A 20,879-nucleotide genomic window follows, 5' to 3' on the forward strand; every position below is an offset into this window, starting at 1 on the left:
TCATTCCTACATCTGACTAGGTCCTTCCTAAAGATAGTCATACCCTTGACTGCACTGATAGCACCACAAGTTCAATTTAGCCTCCATGCTAAATGTGGTTGCATTCCGTTTCCTTTATTCAATATATAGTATATAGAGTATAATTTGCATACTTTCCCCAAACTGAATCTAGGATTTTCCTCTAATTACCAAAAGTTCAAAAGAGCTGCAAGAGAAATTGAATGTACTTCCCTCCTCAACATCAGATTTTAATACGGAAGGAAGTCTTGTTCTAGCAATTATCTTAACAAAACAAGAGAATAAGTCATCTGGAACTGAAGTGATGGCAGACATTTAATGGAAGCATTGTCACGTTGCACTAATGGTTGTCAGTGCTTGTCAGTTCACACAAAGTATAAAGACTAGTGGCTCACACATGCTATAGAAGCTGCTCATGTTTAACAGCTCCACAACTAAAGATAAAATAATACTGCTGCACTGAAGGGCAGAAGACCATTGCTTCCACAGGAGTGAAATCACAACTTGTGATAGTTTCTTTTTTCGTGTGTTTCACTGATTAAAGAGTTAATTTTTGCTGCATAAATTAAGAGTGACAATGTGTAAAAATGCATTTGTTTTTAAACCTTAAGTCATTCTTTGTGTTGGCTTAAAGGAAATTGATAGTTTAACAAGGAATTAACTGGAAAAATAGCAATGGGCACTTACTCCCATTAGATACAAAAAAGCTCCAAATGTAAAATTTTGTGTTAATGAGACCTAACCACTCTCAGAAGTGCTGCTATTAAATGAAGTCTGCCTTACATTATAATAGGTATTAAAAAGTTCTGATACAAGTTGCAGCTTGTTAAGTCCCTTAATGGACAACCTTGCAGCTTGTTCAGATAATGGGAAGGGTCTGTTTTTGTACTGAACAGATAAGGGAGGTTCAACGACTTTGTATGGAATATGTACTTACGTCTGGGAAGACCTCTGCATGTATATAAATTGAAGACCTTTTTGTGCAAGGTACATGAGATAGGAGGACAGTATCCCATGCATCCAGCACTGGTATTAAAGAATGCCTACTTTGTAACACTCCATAGTGAGTCTCAGAGAGTTTCTTGATTGATCACTTTACAGTAACAGCAGTTCTAGAAATAATGATTCCTCTGTAAGTTTTCACAACATATTTCTGTTGAGGTTTAACCTGGCAGGCAGCTAAGCACCACACAGCATTCTGTTCCCTTCCAAATAGGACAAGGGACAGAACAGGAAACAAAACAGAACTTGTTGGTTGAGATAAACTAAGACAAAAAAGGGAAACAGAAATAAAAATGTGATGATAACAATACACACACACATATATATATATATATCCACAAAGAAATTACTCACCACCCACTGAACAACACCTAGCTAACAATACTTACCACTGTCACCCCTCTAACAAAGCAAAGTCTTACCACCCTTTGAACTATGCCCAGCTAATCCTACACAGGGACCTGGCCTGCTTCCCACAGCTTTACAGCCTTCCCCATGAGGCCACGTGGTATGGAATAGCCTCTTAACTAACTCAGGCCAGGTGTCCTCAGGCTAGTTCTGCTGCACAACATAAAGGCATTAGCTCTTCCCTGCCAAGTGACCTGGTCTGGCTGCAGACATGCATCCGTTACTCAGCAATACCCGAAACAGTGCTGTGCTATTAACACTGTTTCAGTTGAAACCAGGACATTTTCACAGGGAATGACATATAAAAGCAAAAGAGCCTTATGCACTTGCAGCACATGTTTTTCACAGATACTCTAGGATCAAAGGTAACTTGCTTTGAATCTGGAAACCTCTAATTAAACAATATTCTGCATTTTAGAAAGCCATGTCAACAATGCATGGATGTCAGTTCAATTTTATCCATGTAATCAGCAATCTGCAAGGCTGATTACGTGCTACTCATAAATAATATTCCTTTACAGTGAAATTACAGAATTGTAACTATATCTATTCCACGCTCAAGTTAAAACATGAATTTAATGTTGACTTTCACTTTGGTCATTAGCATTACCAGTAGTGTTCCCAATAGCTTCAGCCTTATGTGTGAATTATGCGTAAACTCAGAAGGCGCAGGACTTTTACCTCCAGTTTTTGGTGTGAGGAGGACCATCTTCAACACGAAGCAAAGCATAGCGAGCTGCATTCAAAGAGAGTCCTCGTATTCCATCACCCCACTCTTTTTCCGCTCTTTGGAATGCAGAAGAGATTTAATTAACATGGTGCAGTTTATTTATACAAATTAAGAATATTTTCCCATGTGAAAGGTAAGAAGTATCAAAAATAAGTTGTGTCTCCCCCCTCTTTTTTTTTTTAAACATGAAGGCTTAACAAAAATCTCATACTGCAGATTTATATCCCAGGTCCTTTCAAGAAATCTGTTCATAATATTTTTAAATATTTATTATGGTTTATGTTATACATAAAAGGTTTTAGTTTGTAATAATGGGAGCCTCCTAAGTTGCTTTCAAGCATTAGAATAAGCAAGATTTTACTTCCTATGTATTAGTGTTCTACCTTCTCCCCATATTCCTACTACCTTCTCTATTTCCTTTCTTTCTCAGCTCCTTCCAGGGAAACCTAGATCTTCATCCTTCTTCTCCAAACACTTTCCACCTCTACATTTTTTATTTCTCTTCATCCCAATGCAAAACTATTCCAGTTGACAAAGGACAGAAATGTTAGGCTAATGTTGCAATTACACTCTTTTGTGGAAATGCTACTTTGGCTAGATCAATCTTCCTTCTCCCTCCTTTCCTCTCTGCCCCACTCCATTTCTCATCTCACCCATGCCTCCCTATTTCCTTTCATGAATTTTCACCTTCCTTTGTTATTTCTAGACCTCTTTCAAAATTTAGGTACTAAAAGTCAAAATTTACCTTAGAGAACAAGGTGGCAACTATAATGTGCACTGACAGATAGACAGAAAGTTTCTTTTACTCAGTTACCCAGTAATTAAAACTCTTTTTTTTTTGTCTAGATAACAATTTTTAGGATGCTTCAAGGTCTATTCCCCCTCACTCCTCCCACAAAAATCAGACTCTGCATTTATAAAGGCAGAGACTGAGTTTGACCAAAATGGAATCATTCCACAGGGTAGATGCAGCAGCCACGTTTCAACATTTCTAGAGTCTGTGTATGAATGTGGATGTATGTACAATGTTACATATGAATATACCAATAGACACACATCAGCAGAACTGATCATTTCATTGGACAAGGTAAAACAGACAAGAGAAATTTCCTGTTGAATCTAATAACAAGGAGCTGTTAGAAGGGCTGCTTCAAAAGTAACGCCTCCTTTTTGTTACATCGGCCCACGATGTTGGAGGCTAATGGATGTTGGTGGTATGGCAGCAGAGTCTGAACCTTCCCTGAGTATTCTGTTACATTCTGTTGTTGTGCAACAGATTGCAGCAGAGGGGAAGTCTGACAAAATGACATCTGATGTAGATGAGCATGTGAATCAAATGTGTGGAATTGAATTCCTCCACGCAGAAAAAATTGCCCTCACTGACATTCCTTAATTCTTGCAGATGTTTATGAAGACCAAATACTGGATATTAGCACAGTGAGGTGCTGGATGGTACACTTCAGCAGTGATGGCAATGATGTGAAAGACAAACCATGTTCCAGATAGCCACACAGATTTTTACGAGCATGGCACGCAGGCTCTTGTTCACTGCTGGCAAAAATACATAACTAGTGGTAGTGACTACACTGAAATACAGTATTTTGTAGCTGAGAATTTGCTTTATCAAATAGTGTCATTGTGCTCTTTTTATCTGTTGTAGTTTTCATAGAAATAAATAGGAGGCATTACTTTCAGAGTGACCTATGTACAATCCAGGAAAATCCTATCCAGGAGAACATTTATTCTGCAGACAGTGATATGAAAAGATGGAGAATCTACAATATGGAGTAGTTTACATCCGTTGATCTACAAACATTTGTGCTTCATTACTTATCAAAATACCTAGACTCATTTCAATTTTCTGGTCTTGGTCTTTTTCTTGGCTAGCATCTTTTGTCACCAGATGTCTTTTCCTTGGTAATGGAAAATGTACGCACTGATCAAGATTGCCTCTAAATTTTATGTATATGTTTATTTAATGAATTGAATATGCTCTTTAACTCCCCTACCTCCCTGCATTTCTGACAGGTGTGGCTCTAAAAGTATATTGCAAGTTAAAGATTATCTAGGCCTTAAAAAATAAATCATTTTCAGTGGGTGTTCTGGCTTCTTAAGCCAGATCCATTCTAAAAAGTGCTGAAGTTGACACAAAAGAGCAGAGTTTTACCACTTTCACAGAAGTTCACTATATTTTTGTATTAGTTGCTGCTTGGTGCCAAAAGATGATCACAGAATCACAGAAGAGGTTGGAAGGGACCTCAAGAGAGCATTGAATCCAACCCCCCTGCTAAAGCAGGTAGCCTATAGTAGGTTGCAAACATAGGCACCTAGACAGATCTGAATATCTCCATAGAAGGAGAGTCCACAAATCCTCTGGGCAACCTGTTCCATGCTCCATTCTTCCACATGCTTACATGGAACTTACTAAGTTTTAAGCCATTGCTCCTTATCCTATCACTGCACACCACTGAAAAGAGCCTGGCCTCATCCACTTGCTGCCCATCTCCCTGTAGATGTTTATAAACATTAATCAGATCCCCTCTCAGTCTTTCTTTCCCCAGGCTGAACAGACCCAGGTTACTCAGTCTTTCATCAAAAGGGAGATGCTCCCTGAATCATCTTTGCAGCCGTCTGCTGGATTCCTTCTAGGAGATCCCTGTCTTTTTTGAACTGGGGAGCCCAGAACTGTGATGTACCTCTACTACCGAATTTAACACCACAATACTTGTTTAAATTAATATTTCCCAACTATATTGCTTCTTATTTTGATTAGTTATATTTACTGAGTGTTTTGGAACTGAGCTTCCAGAGAAGTAAGAATTTTCAGACTTGTAACCTTTAATGTAGATGGAATCTTACCTTGTTTCAAAGAATATTCTTAGTTCTATTGCTTCAGTTGTACCTATTTTATATAACAAAAATCTTTTTGCTGAATATTAAATATATTAAATATAGAATAAATAAGATATTTGGTCTTACCCTCTATATTCTATGTATTTGTATATACATCCTGCGATTAGCATGGCAATCAAAGCATAGTACCAAGAGCAAATGAACATCAAGGCAAGACATAAACTCATTCCCAGGAATGAAAGAGTCCTAAAAGAAACCATTTTTTCCATTTTTTAAATAGGCATGCATATATTCTACAGTCAATTTCTTACTTAACTCCCCAGAAGACCTCTCCTTACCTTCCAATGTGAATTCATAGGTAAGTATAAGTAAAAATACACCTTCACAACTTTAGTTTATAAAAAATTACATTCTGAAGTCTTTTGTGTGAAACAAATGCAATTGAACTACACATAATAAATTTAATACACTTGTCAGTTCTGAAACTCTTACCATTCCCTCCAAGTAGGATCAGTTTCAAATCATTTTGTCATCACTTACTATGGATTGGTTGAAATTTCTCAAGCAATCCGAAGGACATTATGTTACTTAGAGCAAAAACAGTTGATTAATTTAAATTAATTTTGACTCACAAATTATTTTTCCACTTACATTGTGATATGTCTCTTGCTTAAGGCTTGTCTTTCAAAGGCTCTCAAGAATGACTGAGCTAGAAAAGTCATAGAAGCATGTCCAGACTGAAGTTTATGTGCCTGCTTTGCTTCCACTATAATTCAGACAGATGTAGCTCAGCTCAGAACCAAGCAGTTTTCTGGTTACATTTAGTTAGATACTTGAATTTCAAACACCTGCTTTCAAAGTCAGAACTTGCTTTCGCTGTACTGACAAGGAAGGCAGAAACAAGTTTTGTTTGGTTCCTTTAGTTTGCTTTCTTATTATCATGCAAGTACTGAGACCAAATGCATCCAGTTTCATTTCAAAGAAATGCTATCTTCTTTTCTGAGTACATCAGTCTAAATATATTTTTCAGCTGCTCTTTCATAATTTCAGCCAACTGAAGATACTGGTTTCACTTAAAAAATAGTCCCATCCCACTTCTGAACAAGCATTTTGACACTTGCTTTTTCTTAAAAAAAAAAATGATTATGTATTCACACAGTAAGTCAGTTGGCTCATTGGGAAAATGTGGGACAGGAAGAAAACTGTTGCCAAATTTTAAAACTCTGCTTTTCCTTCCTTACCATGGTCCATCCTCTTCTTGGTACCCTCCCATCTGCATTAGATTCTATGCTTTGTACTTCCTAATATTTCTCACACAATCCCATTATTTGTGAGAGCAGGTGCTTTAAAAACAAAGCAAAACAACCAACCAATCATAAGACAATTCCCCATTTTCTTCTTGATGTGGAAGTGATAAGACTTGAAAACCAGCATTGAAATATTTTGGGAATTAGGCGACAAACTAGTAAGTATTTACTGAGAATGCCCAAAAAGATATTTCAGGGATAGCATTTTACTTCCTCCTTACCATTTAAAGTGGAAAAAAAAAAAACAAAAAAAACCTCTTCCATACTAGAATCAGGCCTGTTCGTCTCCAAAAGGTTCTAGTCTTTAAAGCATTTTGGCACTAAAATTTCTCTATAGAATCAGCTAATAAAAAAATCAGATGCATTTTCAACATTGGGTCAAAATTTAAAAACTTTCCCAATCTTATTCTGAACTTCTTCATCCTTTAATCCATTAAAAAAAAATACTTTTTGTATAACTGACCTTTACCAACTTCGTCAAGTATTCACTTGTGCACTGTGTACTTTTATTTCCAAATGCATGCTCAAAGCATGACATATTTTAAAAATAGCTGTCAGTTACAGAACAAACTGGTGTATATTAATTACGATATTTTCCCAGAGGTTTGTTTTTTTGTATATACATTACCAAAATGAAAAGAAAAAAAAAAAATCAACATTCCCAAAATATTTTACCATTTTGCCCCCTCTACAAAAAGTGATACTCCATTTCATCTTCATTTTTACCCAATCAGAATGTCTCTTGGATTATGAACATTTTACCCTGTAGACCTTTCCCAGGCCCTCTTTCCCAGACCCTTTGTAATAGTCATGTGTTTTCAGGCTCACAATTACAACTCTATTCTAGACAGACAAAAATAAATGCTACTGCTAGAGAAATTTGTTCATGCAGTCAAACATTAAGTCAGTTAAGTCATAAAGTCTGTTTTGATTAATGTCTGCAATAAAATTATCAAGGCTCTATAAGCAATTTTAATTATTCTGAATGAAAGAATATCCCCTACCAGTGGTAATACTTGAAACGAGGTCTCCAGTTGGGAGTTCGTAAGAGCGTTTGAACTGCACAAGCCAGATTTACAAACATATAGCACATCAGGAAAAACCTATTAAGGAAAAGAAAACAAATGCAGCCCAAAATCAGCCCAAAACAAATGCAATAAACCTCCAAGACGGAGTTGTTATCCATTCATACCCTAAAATATGAAACTGTTTCAGTAGGGAAAATGTTCATTTATTTATTTATTGAAAGTTAAACCTTTTTGCTAGCATTCAAGAAATCCATCAAGGAAAGTTTATTATGCCTAGAAATTGTGATTTAAAAAGATTTTTGTTTCAGACTGTCTCAAAGATCAGGTAGTGTAACTCGTTAGAAAACTAGGTGTATTGGGTATTACTCCAAAGAGAAAAGTCATTGCCTAGTGAATTCAAACATAAAATACTATTAAGGTAAAAGAACATGAAATAACAAATTCATACTTACATTGAAAGAATGGGTGCAACATTGTCCAAAGAAGCTATCAGAATTCCTATTTCACAAATAGCAGCAGTGAGGAGCAGAGCCCATGTTGGTTCTCCATTCGCCTTTCCATGTCCGAATACCTAGTTCAATTCAAGCATAAAGTAAAATTGGGAAAAAGCTGCTTATTATAGTGTTTTAAAACACAGTGCAGACAGTGAACTACCTGGAACCAAACCCAGTCATCATTTAGAAGGGAAAAGAAACAAACAAAAAAAATTGTTGAAAAAAAAAAAAGGGGGAGTGTAAAAACATTTATCTCCAATATGAAGAAAAATGTTTACTAAAAAAAACAATGACTACATTACATTGAAGTATATCAGCAGCTGCTGTCGAAATAATCTAAAGTAATTTAAAATCTGCATGCATCAGTTGCATTTAGTCTATAAAAAGCTAACACAGTTGAAAGCATTATTTTTTGTATCACACACAACAGGCACCAAGTCTGTGGTTAGGTCAATACATGCTCTTTGGAGAGGACTGAGTCTAGTTCATTCTGCGTTCCCCTCCACACTTAAAACCACTACGCACTCACTGCTACTTTCCATAATTACGTCCTTCTCGAACGTGTAGGTTGTTCACTTCATCCGTTCTTTATTCTGTGTTCTCCTTTCCCCTCTGCTTTCTCTCATGGACAGGACAATCGTGGAGGTTCTTTTTCAACCTTCGTGACTGTATTCTATTCCATGACTCATTGATAAGTCTACTTTTCTTTATAATAAAATGTTACTTTTTTCCTGATTATGGTTTGAAAGTCCTTTGTTTCATTCTTAAAAGATGTCCGACTGTTGTCCCCATATTAATCTCCTCTCGTTCCCAATTGCCCATGCAACAGTTGTATGACTCCAAAACTGCAAGTACCCTCCAAGTCTCAAATCCCTCAAAAAGTCTTGATATATGGCGTCATAAGAGGGAATTACATTGTTACTCTTGACTTCACTCAGCCTCCAAAAATGAATAAAAGTGAGAACTGTATCTCTGATGTGAGAAGTGATATTCATCTCTATCATGAAATTAAATCAACTCAGTTCACAAACACCAATCATTAGCACTGTCCAGTCAGAAAGCTTAGTTGTCTCTTTGATTGCTCATTTCAATTTACATAAGTTTTTCAGTCTTGACCTACTAACATTTATATATACATATGTACATACAGACAAAAATAACTAAATTGCACTGAAATAACTGAACTTTGGTCTGCAATAACTTATTATATTGCTGTAAATAAGTAGTCCTGACTTCAAATCTTTTTTTTTTTAGTTCTGAAAGAACAGAAGAAATAATGCTTCTTTTTTTTTTTTTTTTCTGTCAACAAAATAAATGCCACACTTGAAATATATAAAAATATTCTCTCACTTGAATAAATGGTACAATGCCATCTCTTGCAATGGCTTGCAACAGACGGGGTGCACCAGTCAGACTTTGGAGACCAGCACCACATGTTGAAAAGAATGAACCAATCACAATAACCCATGGAGAAGGCCAGGCCAGTGTACCAACCACTAGGTTTCCATCAACTGCTTCACCAAACCTTAGAGAAGGGAAAAACAATACAATAGCAAGGAGTAAACAAGTTAACAACAACAACCCACAGTAAACACTAAAACAATTTATTTTATAGCTTCACAACCCATATCTCAATCTTTTTGGACAATCTTACATGCTTAGATGCTGCCTTTTAAGATGACACAGTCACTATTAGCTACCTTGGCAAACTTTACAAAGTTAACAATACAAAAAAAAAAGGAAAAAGTCTGTGTCCCACCTGTATGTAAGACTGGCGTGCCCAGTGCATAAACAGATTTGTTGAACTAATGTTCACACTTTTAGTAGTGTGATACTAATATACTGACAAGGAGATACAGAGAAACTACTAGATACAGCCATCCCAAGTTACTTGTGTCTTCTGATTATTATGCCACCCAATGCAATTCAAAAGAGCAACTTTAACAAGGGAGTATCAAAAAAAAGGAAGAACTTTCATAATAGAGCACTGAGCACTGAATCCAATGCCATCGATTTTTCTTTTACTCTTTTCTTCCTCCTAAAGATAATTGACTTTATGCTCATTTATGGACACGTTGGGTAAAGAATGAAAAACTTCTTTTTTTTTTTTCCCCAAATGATTTTGTTTTTAAAACAAGTAAGCCTCTGGTGGTTCATCTTAGCTTTGTAAGCAAGTAACCAAAATCAGTTTCAAGAACATGTGCTCTATGGTACTGTGGTAGCATATAACTTCTTCACTTTTTTAAATTTATTTTAATAAACACCAGAGAAAAGAAAAGGCTGTAGGCTAAGAAAAGTTAAATACTTCTCTATTTGGACCAGCTACTTGACAAAGTTCAGAGACATAATAATCAGATCAGTTGTAAACAAGTGTTCAAGTTCTTGCATATTCTAAAGCTTGTACAGCCACATACTATCTTCAGTAGATGAGAAGACAGGAAAAGACATCCTTTAAATACAAAGGAGAAAAACAGGCTATGTTTCTCTGAACTGCATCTTCATTCTTAATACAAGTATTGGAATTTGGCTCCATTAAGAAAACTTGAAATGTGAAAGAATGTACAAGGTTTTTCTTCCCACTGTAAATATGACAACCCACAATGAAAAGAAAAGCAGGCTTTGAAATAGACAAATCCTGCTACATTTCATTCTTATGCTAGACTTCAGAAAAACATGAACTGGCAGCTGTGTAAATGAAACTATCAACAATCTTGGATCAGCCATCTTGCTGCAAATGCATTCTGCTCTAGCAACAGATCTGTGGAGCTGTTAGAGAAGGTCCAGACCACAAATACAATCAGAGGGCTGGAGCATCTCCCCTATGAAGACAAGCTGAGAGAGTTGGGCTTCTTCAGCCTGCAGAAGAGAAGGCTGCAAGGAGACCTCATTACAGCCTTCCAGTACTTAAAAGGGGATTATAAACAGGAGGGGAATCAACTTTTTACTCAGGTAGTTAGCGGTAAGACAAGGGGGAAATGTTTTTAAGCTCAAGGAGGGAGGATTAAGATTGGATGTCAGGGGGAAGTTCTTCACAGAGAGTGGTGAGGTGCTGGAACAGCTGCCCAGAGAGGCTGTGGATGCCCCGTCCATCCCTGGAGGTGTTCAAGGCCAGGTTGGATGGGGCCCTGGGCAGCCTGGGCTGGTATTAAATGTGGAGGTTGGTAGCCCTGCATGTGGCAGGGGGGTTGGAACTTGATGCACCTTGGGGTCCCTTCAACCCAAACCCTTCTATGACTCTGACAGATTACCTGCATTCAGCTTGCAAAGTCTGTCCTAATATGAGTCCTAAAGTGATCATTTTAAAAACCAAGAGGTGTCATGCATCCACTAGATGGTATATTGTATTCTTTCTGATGAACTCCACTTGTCATACAGGTGTCAAAAAAAATTTTCATCTTTATTCCTCAGGAGCATACTACCTCCCCTGACCTAATAAAAACACACTTACCTCCATCTCAGCCAATTCTACAAATACCGACTATGCTTTTGTCTCTCAAGAGTGTTTAATTAGGAACAGTTCCACTTCACAAACATTTATCCCAGATGCTTCCTCTATATGCTTCCTCTAATATTCCACATGGATGTTTCCCAGAAGAGCCATTAATGAAATGAAATCTAATTAACAAAACTCACGATCATACATGCTCCCTATAGAATAACTAGTTGAATGCAACTTACTTATCTCTTAATACCACACCTTCTATACAGGCACCAAACAACACTATGCAAGAAAGATCTATTATTGAGACTGAAGGAAGATAAATTGTAAATAAATAATTATATAGAGAAAAACTTAAATGTCCATGATAACTAACTTCAGTTTTTTTGTTTTTGCTTTTATTATTATTATTCTCCCATACTACAAATGTTTAGTTTATGTTCTTTACATATGTCCTGCATTTGATCCACAATTGTTTTATAATGTATTGGAAGCAAACAGCTCATGCATCACAAAACAGAACATGTAATTTCTCATGCAAAGATATTTGTGTCTTCTAGTTACTGAATAAATAACAATTTCTACTGCTGTTACCTAGCTTTAAGATTTTCAGTGGCTGTACTGAGTACAAAGCAATCTGCCAACTGAAATATGCTATAAATCTCTATCGATTAACTATAAATAAATTGTAATTTGGAGTTTGCTGTAAGCTGGAGTTTGAAACCTTAGTAGAAAACAGGACATTTTAACCATCTATGTGCATATATTTTACAGTTATATATATACAAAACACATAATATATGTATATGCTTATAAATATGTAATATATATATAAATAAAAAAGATTTATTTTCAGGTTGGATTTCATTAATTTTATACTCAGGCTACTCAATGACTTTAAAAAAAAAAAAAAAAATCAATACCATGCCTACAGAATTTGGACTAGAAAAAAAAGTAACAGCACAAAGGATACAAATAAAAGAAGTAGTTGAAATAGCTAAAATTGTTCCAGTAGGAATAGATTTCTGAGCATCCTTAAGATCACCAGATCTGTTTGAACCTGCCATAATACCTAAAGAAAAAGAAATTTGTATGTCATAAAACCAGTGAATTCTAACTTCACTTAAATAACCAACAGAACTGGAATATTTAACTTTTATTGTATCATAACCAAAAAGCAAGCTACAGAAATTATTATATTACTGCATCAATCCTTATTTTGTATATTCATTTGATTCATAAATTTGTGTTACCACTTATCTCTGAGGGAACTAAATCCAGAAGGCTCAGTAAAAACTTGATCATTTTTAGAACAGGAAAGTGTACAAGAAAAGCAAAACGTAGGAGATGGATGTTATAAACATGAGATTAGGAATTTTTACCAGCATGACCAGATGTACAAATTCTTACTAAGCAGACCATACATAGTAAGGTATGCAAACAAATCTACTAAATAACAAAAATGAAACAAAAAGAAGGGAGCAATAAGAAGCACAAAAGGAATGGTCATGAGATCACAGGCACACCTTCATGTTTCTCTAACCTAATTAGAGAACAAAAAATTTTTACTGACACAATGTTAAAAAGTAGAATAAAAACATTCTTCCCTAGAATTGCCTTATCACCACTAGAGACAAAAAACAGTAGCTAAGGTCAACACATTCCAATGCAAAAATACTGTTGAACTCCACACAGTGAAATCCTAACTACAAGCTGGGATATGATGAGGTGCTGATAAAGAGAGAAAGAGGGAAGTACAGAAGTGAGAACAGTGGAGAATAGGAAGAGACACCTCCATTTGGTATTCTATTAGTAAATAGTGCTGCAAATTTGAATCAAAATTCTGTTTTGTTCTTTGATATTAAATTGCTTGATCTGGGATTTTTCAATAAAAAGTTTTCCGGTAATTTCAGTAAAATGAAATCTGAGGGAAACTAACCTAGCTTTTAGTCTTGATCAAAAAAAGTCAACTGTTAAAGTTGAGAAGAAAACAAACAAACAAACCAAAAAACCCCACAACCCAGAATTTTAAAGAAGGTACAATGTACATAATACATAACAGTTTTCTTGCATGCATTTGAAGATTAAAACATTGTAAAGATAAAAACTTTTAATTCAGCTGCAACTTACTGTGAATAGCCATCGAGGTTTCTTTTTTCTGTGAGAGGTAGAAAACAGCCTGTCAACTGATCCATTAAGTTCTATAAACCCCTAAAATAAACAGCAGCCAGCTATGTCTCTCTAGCACCAGAAAATCTATTACTTAAAACTTGGACAGATAAGGAATTCCATGTGTCATCAATATTCACACCACATTTTTTTCTTCAGCTATAAACACACATTCTCATTCAAGAAAAACAGTTTTAGTCTACCTGTTACAGATGGGAAATAAATCCCTACAAGCACTGTGAAGTAGGTCATGATGTCTGTGAAAACATAAGGACGTCCACCCATTTTTATGTCCTCTGATCCAGAAATTGATGGCTGACTTTTTTTCTCAACTATTGATCCTTTCTCCGAATAGGTGCTCCACAGATTATCTACAAGGGGGGGGGAAAAATAGCCATTGTAGCCTCTGACTCAGAATATTAGAGAGAGTGCAGTACCCTTGTAAGTTGGATGACTTTTCATCTATAAAAAGCATGACATTTCCCAGTGCTTCTTTATGAAATTTAGACACAGCAGCAATAACATCAGTAACAGTCATAACTGGTGGACATTTCCATTGGATGCCAGTAGAGATGTAGTGGTATATGGGATACGCTGTAAAAAATTTTCTTCTGTTAAAGACTGAGTCACAGAATTAAATTCTAACATATTCTAGAACATCCACTTAGATTATACAAACGTATGGATGTATTACCAGCTATAGTGTTCTAAAAAACATAAAAAGTATAGCAGTAAAGGAAAAAAAAATTTTTTTTAATCTCCAGATTAAGGAAATTTGGACAATAGCTCAAGATTTGGCTGTTCACAATGAAGGTATTCCAAATGGCCATTAGTCCAACTCCAGAAGAGGACCAATGAACAAAGGAAATTTAAACAAACAAAAGCAACACACACAAACTACAGGTAATGGTCCACATTCCCCCAGATATAAACTACAAATGTTTGCATAACAAAGGTCAATAAACTAGTAGCTTCCAACAGTTTACATTTGGGAAAATGTTATTTATGCCCCTCAAAAAGATGGCAAGGACTTAAACACAGATCTCATTCTAAAATAAGTCTTTGTTACCTTCAACACAATATGAAGATTCAGAATCAAAATCAATCTCCTATGGAGCCAAAGATTCAGATTTGCCCAAGAACTATTATAACTGCTATGAAATAATAATAAATGGAATCATGCATGAGAAAAAACTGTAAGCAAGAGAAGAGTTATGGTTAAAAGGAAAGGTAAACATGAATTACTACAAAGCAACTACATGTTATTTCATTGAAATGAAGAACGAACTAATGTACAGGTGAAGACACATAAAAGCAAGAGCTAGGGAAAACAAGAAAACTGAAATTCAGGATTTTCAGCAAACATTTGAGTAACAGAAAATGAGGCAAGACCTCCAAATTCCCAACTACAGCATGCAGAGTACAAACAAACTACAGCAAGTCTTCGAACAAAGTGAAAAATAAACCACCAGTGCAGAAAGAGTTCATTTGAGAAATCTTTGCTATGCATTGAGTTCCAGCTAATATTACGTATCAGAACTCATGTTCACACTCAGCAAGCACAACAGTGTTTATCCAAGAATACCAAAGGACTTGTGCTGCTAAAAATTAATTTATCTGAAACTGCATTGCTACCCAAGGGTTAAAGTATGGCAAGCATAGAGTCAACTTGAAAGCAGCATCTGCAAATGAACAACTGGCAGCAACAACAGCAAGGAATAAAAGTAAGACACACATAGGTATTACTTCTGAATTCAAATGTAATAAGTTTTTATTTTGAGTTTTGAGGAACCATGGAAGTCTAGCACAGCTTTTGTTAAAGAAAGATTGTACCTCAGAATTACGTAAGTTCCTTGGTAGAAACATACCTGAAGTAGATTTCTGAATTTAGCCCATCTAGACTTCCCATATGTTTCTGACAGATTCCTTGGGCAAAAAAGCTTAAGATGGACATGGAATAAAAGATTTCACATGTATTTTAAAGTGGTTCAAAGACAAAAAACAACAGGTAAAATAACGTGTATATTCAGTTTTACAGCTCACAGAATCATAGAACTGCTCAGGTTGGAAAAGACCTTCAAGTCCAACCACAACCTAACCATACTACCCTAACTCTGACAGCCCTCTCCTAAATCATGTCCCTGAGCACCACATCCAAATGGTTTTTAAACACACCCAGAGATAGTGACTCAACCACCTCCCTGGGGAGCCTATTCCAGTGCTTAACACTTTCTGTAAAGAAGTGATTCCTAATATCCAGCCTAAACTTATCCTGGTGCAACTCAAAGCCATTTCCCCTCGTCCTGTTACCTGTCACCAGTGAGAAGAGACCAGCCCCACTCTCGCTGTAAGCACCTTTCAGATATTGGAAAAGAGCAATAAGGTCTCCTCTCAGCCTCCTCTTTCCCAGACTGAACAGCCCCAGTTCCTTCAGTCTCTCCTCATAGGCCATATTCTTCAAGCCCTTCACCAGCCTTGTAGCCTTTCTTTGGACCTGCTCCAGCACCTCAGTGTCCTTTCTGTACTGAGGTGCCCAAAACTGAACGCAGCACTCAAGGTGAGGCCTCACCAGTGCAAGTCCAGAGGCAGGATGACTTCCCTGGTGCTGCTCACCACACCATTCCTGATCCAAGCCAGGATGCCATTGGCCTTCTTGGCCACCTGGGCACACTGCTGGCTCATGTTCAGCCCACTGTCCATCAGTACACCAAGGTCCCTTTCTATCAGGCAGCTTTCCAGCCACTCCTCCCCAGGCCTGTAGGGTTGCCTGGGGTTGTTGTGACCAAAATGCAGGACCTGACACTTGGCCCTATTGAAACTCATACAGAAAACTCATACAGAAACTCATACTTGGCCCTTTGATCCATTCTGTCCAGGTCCCTCTGTAATGCCTTTCTCCCCTCTGGCAGATCAACACTCCCTCCCAACTTGGTGTTGTCTGCAAACTTACTGAGGGTGCACTCAATCCCCTCATCAAGATCATTAATAAAGGTGTTAAATAGAAGCAGCCCCAGTTCCAAGCCCTGGGGGATACCGGCTGCCAACTGGATTTAACTCCATTGACCACAACTCTTTGGATCCGGCCATCCAGCCAATGTTTCACCCAGCGGAGTGTACACTCATCCAAACCATGCCAAACGTGGGCACACAGCTTCTCCACGAAGATGTAGTGGGGGACAGTGTCAAAGGTTTAGAAAAGCCAAAAGCTCAGGAAACCCACCAGTAAACTTCCCCAAGAAATGGTACCAGGATGTAACCTGTGCTTTCCAATGCAAAGGTGGTGAATGCAAAAGCCACCTGCAAAGAACTATGCAAAAACTTTCTACTCAGTCACCAAGCCTGGTAAAGAAACTGATGAAATTTATCCATAGGTAAGTGTCAAACAACGAACACTGGAAAGTTTTTCCCTTACACTGAGCTTTCAGCAGACTCATAATGGTTGTTACAGATCTTGGCTTCATGTGACATCAGGAAAATGAAATGCACTTTTATACAGTAGTACTGTATTACAAAAAAAAACACAGCTGTTCAAAGCTTAGAATACAAGACTGTTTTCTGAGCATACGGAGGGAATGTAAAGTAGCATGAGAAGAGATACGTAACATTTAAGAAAAAAAGATATATGTAGTAACTTACAAAATGCATACAGTAAATAAAATCTCAAGTCACAGTTCTTGCAATAAGCATTTTAGTCAAAAGCAGGATTTCATCTTTGATTCTGAGGAAGCTGAGTGAGTTTATATAAAAATTCAGACACAAAGCAGCCTGCATTTCAGCTGGAACTGAATGTGTATTTGTACACTTTATGTTTAATCTTCTAAATTGAGTTACTATGGCAGTAATAATATTACTTAGTGCCCCTATCTCTCTTTACAGAGAGTTGCATATTTCTATAATCAAATTCTATTTTAAGGGAACGTGGAGGACAGGAATCAGAACGTCCTTCTCATCCTCATAAACATTATTTGTTCCTATACAATACTATCTATTACATGTTCAAAATGAAATTTATGAACCCGTGCAATTAGTTTAAACCTAAAGCAGCCACAATTGTATAAAAACATAAACATAAGATATTCTACACACTTTGTAGAAAGTCTCCTGTCCAAATGCTAGACTGATAGCTAGAAAAACTTTATTTTTTCCTGAACTGGCATGCTGTACATTGTTGGACAAACAACAGGACTTTACTTCTCAACATGCCATCTGTAAATTGGAAAGAAGTTCTCCCTCACGGGATTTTGAAATAACTGAATTTGATGTGATAGAAAAATAGCTTTTGAAAGAGTGCCCGTAAAACCTTAACGATCCCCATATGAAAGCAATTCATATTAAGCTTCCAAAACCAGATGGAAATGTTAAAGAAGGAAGTAGACTCCAGGAAGCAATCTTTCAACACAAGTAGATTATTACTAAGGAGTAGTGTCAGGCTAAAATACTACATTACTGCACAGCTTCAGGCCGAATCAGCACAGATCACTGTGCCTTCTGACTTACCAATTAGAACTCCACTCAGTATTCCTGGAATCCCTTGAATTTCTGTTACATTATTGAGACTGAAGTAGTCATCACACATAGCAGTGGGCAAAGAACTATTGCAGAAGAGCAGCCACAAGTTTGTGGTCTTTGTTTCATTATTCCTTTCAGTAAATTTGGCACAGACATCAAAGCTGCGCTTTGACAAGGTACGGTTTCCAAGAAGACAGATGCTACAAACAAAACAAAACAAACAGTGTTTCTTCAGCATAGTAGTGTGCATTTAAGTATTTTTTAATCCATTAGACTTCCTCAGAAATCCAGTATTTATAGCACTTATGTTATGGGCTGTACAACATCTACTAAAGCAGAAGAGTCTCTCCATATAAAACCATCATCAGTAACATTTAAAATACCAGTCAAACATTTCCACTTTAAGACAGCTTCTATGCTTTCTGATTATTCTTTGGAAAATATAACAAATTCAAGCAGCTTGACCACTAAATAATAGGACTGAATATATCATGACCTCTATTAAAAAAAAAAAAAAAAAAAAAAAGTGAAATGAAGTCATTTGATTTATAATGCAGTGACAAGTTTGACCAAAAAAAATACAAAAGAAAAATTAAGCAAGAGTCGTGCACTTTCCCAAGAAGTAAGTTCTTTAGATTAAAAGCTAAGGAAGTAAGCCAGGAAAAGAGTAAAGTTTAAAAACACTGAACTCATAGCTCGAAGTATTGTATAGTTCTATGCAAGAAGCAATTACAACTCTCAGAAAACTAGGAATATTTTGCAAAAAGCAAATGGTTATTAACAAAGAACATTAAACACCTACTACCTACTTTTGTTAACCCTTTGTTAAGCTATGCAAAAGACATTCAGGAGGTATCTCCCCCAGGCTTGTTTAATAAAGTGGCTCATTGCATCTATGAAGATGAAACGAGGAATGATCAAATAAAGCATCAGAGTTAGGCAAGATATAGCACATAAGCAGTAAACATCTGGTACTTCTGAAGGAGTTCAGGAATCTGGTAACAAACAGCATAAACACAGCATTTGCTATCAGGCCAAGTATGCTAAGTCATGCAGTATGTTTACTTAGCTTAGTTTTTTACTTCCTGTTTCTGATACCAGTGAAGAGTACAAGAAGGGAAATTTACAGGACACCAGTACATCTCCAGGTACAGCTGCAAATCCATGGAGATCAAGCAGATTTAACAGAAAGCCCACTGCTAAAGAGAATGATCTTCCTTGTTTATTATTTTTGCTATTGGATTTGGTTAACTACTCAACCTCTAGAAACTTCTTCCAGTTTGATTTGGCTGTAAGATCATGATGTGAGCTAATAAAGCAGAGTATTTCACCATCTACAAAATGCCTACAACTAACAGAGATGGAATGAGGCGATAGACATAGCTAAGTGAATAGGGAAACTGGTGTTTTTATAAAATGTCCAAATGTTAGACTAGAAGCTAGAAAACTATTTTTACAAACCTACACCAACTTGCTGTATGACGGTGAGTTTGGTGACCTACTCATAGCTTTATTATAATGTGAAACCACATTTGAGTTTCTTCTTTTAGAGCAGATCCACCAAAATGTGAACAATTCTATTTATAGAAAGATAAGCTTTGTTTAATATTTTTTCCAAATAGTAATGTATCACAGAAGCAGTTTCCAGAAATTTGGTAATAAGTCTTACCAATGCTACATACCCAGAGAATCCCTCTTTTACCTATACAGACAAATAAAAGATTTAAATATTTCCCTAGTGGAAGTTTGAGTTTCTGAGAAATTCAAGTTTTCTTCAGAGAAGTGTCAAATTTGAACATATTTTTATTTGCCAACAGAAAGGTTTCTGTTTATCTTTTACAGTACAGTCCAAAAATACTGCCTAACTGCTCAATTTAAGCAGCAACCATTAACAAGTCAGATTACTATGGAATTCTGCATCAACCGTATAGCAAAGGATCAGTTTGACATAACAGGTGGCAATGCACTACAGCAACTCTCATCTCTTCCACTACTGTTTTAAGCAGTACTGTTCTTTGCTCTCCAAGCAGGAAGAGATGCACAAAAACAAAACCAGCATACTGGTAACTGGACAACCAAACACATTTTCAGACAACAAAACTAGACTTTAGTAACAAAAAAGTAGAAAAGTTTTTGTGTAAAGCAAGTGAATTGAACAATGTAAAGCTTCTATTTTGAATAGGGTGAATAGAAGTCTCAAAAAGTTCATGACAAATTTTTAAAGTACGCTACCTCCCGTTCAGAGTTACAACATTTCCTTGAAGATTTTACTTTATTCTGTATACTTCATTTCTTAATTGATTAGATAAAGCAGCTGTATTTACTGTCAGCAAGACCACTTTTGCATGTAGGTATGAAAAGAACAATGGCTAAAAACATTAAGTAACATTAAGCATGAAAGAACATTTTCCAAAGTTATGACTTACAAAGATTCAAATAGGTAGTTCACGATAACAGAAGATCACGTAAGCGCCTCATAAAGATGTGAAACTTTCCACTGAGATCAGTGTGAGCATATTTTTAAGTTTAGCTTAAAACTTGGTTGTAGTAGCTATTCTTTCCCCCTACTTTTTTTTTTTTAATAATAATCTATACTATTTAATGATATGTTACTTACGGAAAGTCGGGTGGGTCAATAGCAGTCTTAATAACTCCAGCATATATGGCAATGATGGATAGAATCACACAGGCAAGGAAGACCAGTGCAAGTTTGTTGACATACTTGACTCCCACAAAAACTACTATGGCCATCAGAATGATAATACATGTCCCATAAACTCTCATGTTGTTCAGCATGGCCTCTGTTTCTTCACCAACCTCTTCTGCTTTAAATATGGCGGCACTTGGAGAAATGTAAGTCTGCAGGAGATATGGAAATTGCCTTTCATGTAATAACAATCATTTTATGAAGAACTAAATTTA

General features: G+C 36.4%; 1 protein-coding gene across 3 annotated transcripts in view; it reads right to left on the bottom strand.

Moving 5' to 3' along the window:
* SLC12A7 (solute carrier family 12 member 7) overlaps positions 1 to 20,879 on the bottom strand; it is a 67,713-nt gene that overhangs the window by 18,061 nt on the left and 28,773 nt on the right. For all 3 annotated transcript variants that reach the window (XM_048940714.1, XM_048940712.1, XM_048940713.1), the window contains exons 7-16: positions 20,575 to 20,816; positions 17,946 to 18,157; positions 13,652 to 13,819; positions 12,253 to 12,351; positions 11,519 to 11,576; positions 9,191 to 9,365; positions 7,799 to 7,917; positions 7,323 to 7,421; positions 5,138 to 5,257; positions 2,110 to 2,214 (exon numbers count right to left, since the gene is read on the bottom strand). In XM_048940714.1, coding sequence (XP_048796671.1) covers positions 2,110 to 2,214; positions 5,138 to 5,257; positions 7,323 to 7,421; positions 7,799 to 7,917; positions 9,191 to 9,365; positions 11,519 to 11,576; positions 12,253 to 12,351; positions 13,652 to 13,819; positions 17,946 to 18,157; positions 20,575 to 20,816 — 1,397 coding nt within the window. The remainder of the gene's footprint in view (positions 1 to 2,109; positions 2,215 to 5,137; positions 5,258 to 7,322; positions 7,422 to 7,798; positions 7,918 to 9,190; positions 9,366 to 11,518; positions 11,577 to 12,252; positions 12,352 to 13,651; positions 13,820 to 17,945; positions 18,158 to 20,574; positions 20,817 to 20,879) is intronic.

The sequence above is a fragment of the Lagopus muta genome, chromosome 3 (genome assembly GCF_023343835.1).
Source record: "Lagopus muta isolate bLagMut1 chromosome 3, bLagMut1 primary, whole genome shotgun sequence".
Lineage (NCBI taxonomy): Eukaryota > Metazoa > Chordata > Aves > Galliformes > Phasianidae > Lagopus > Lagopus muta.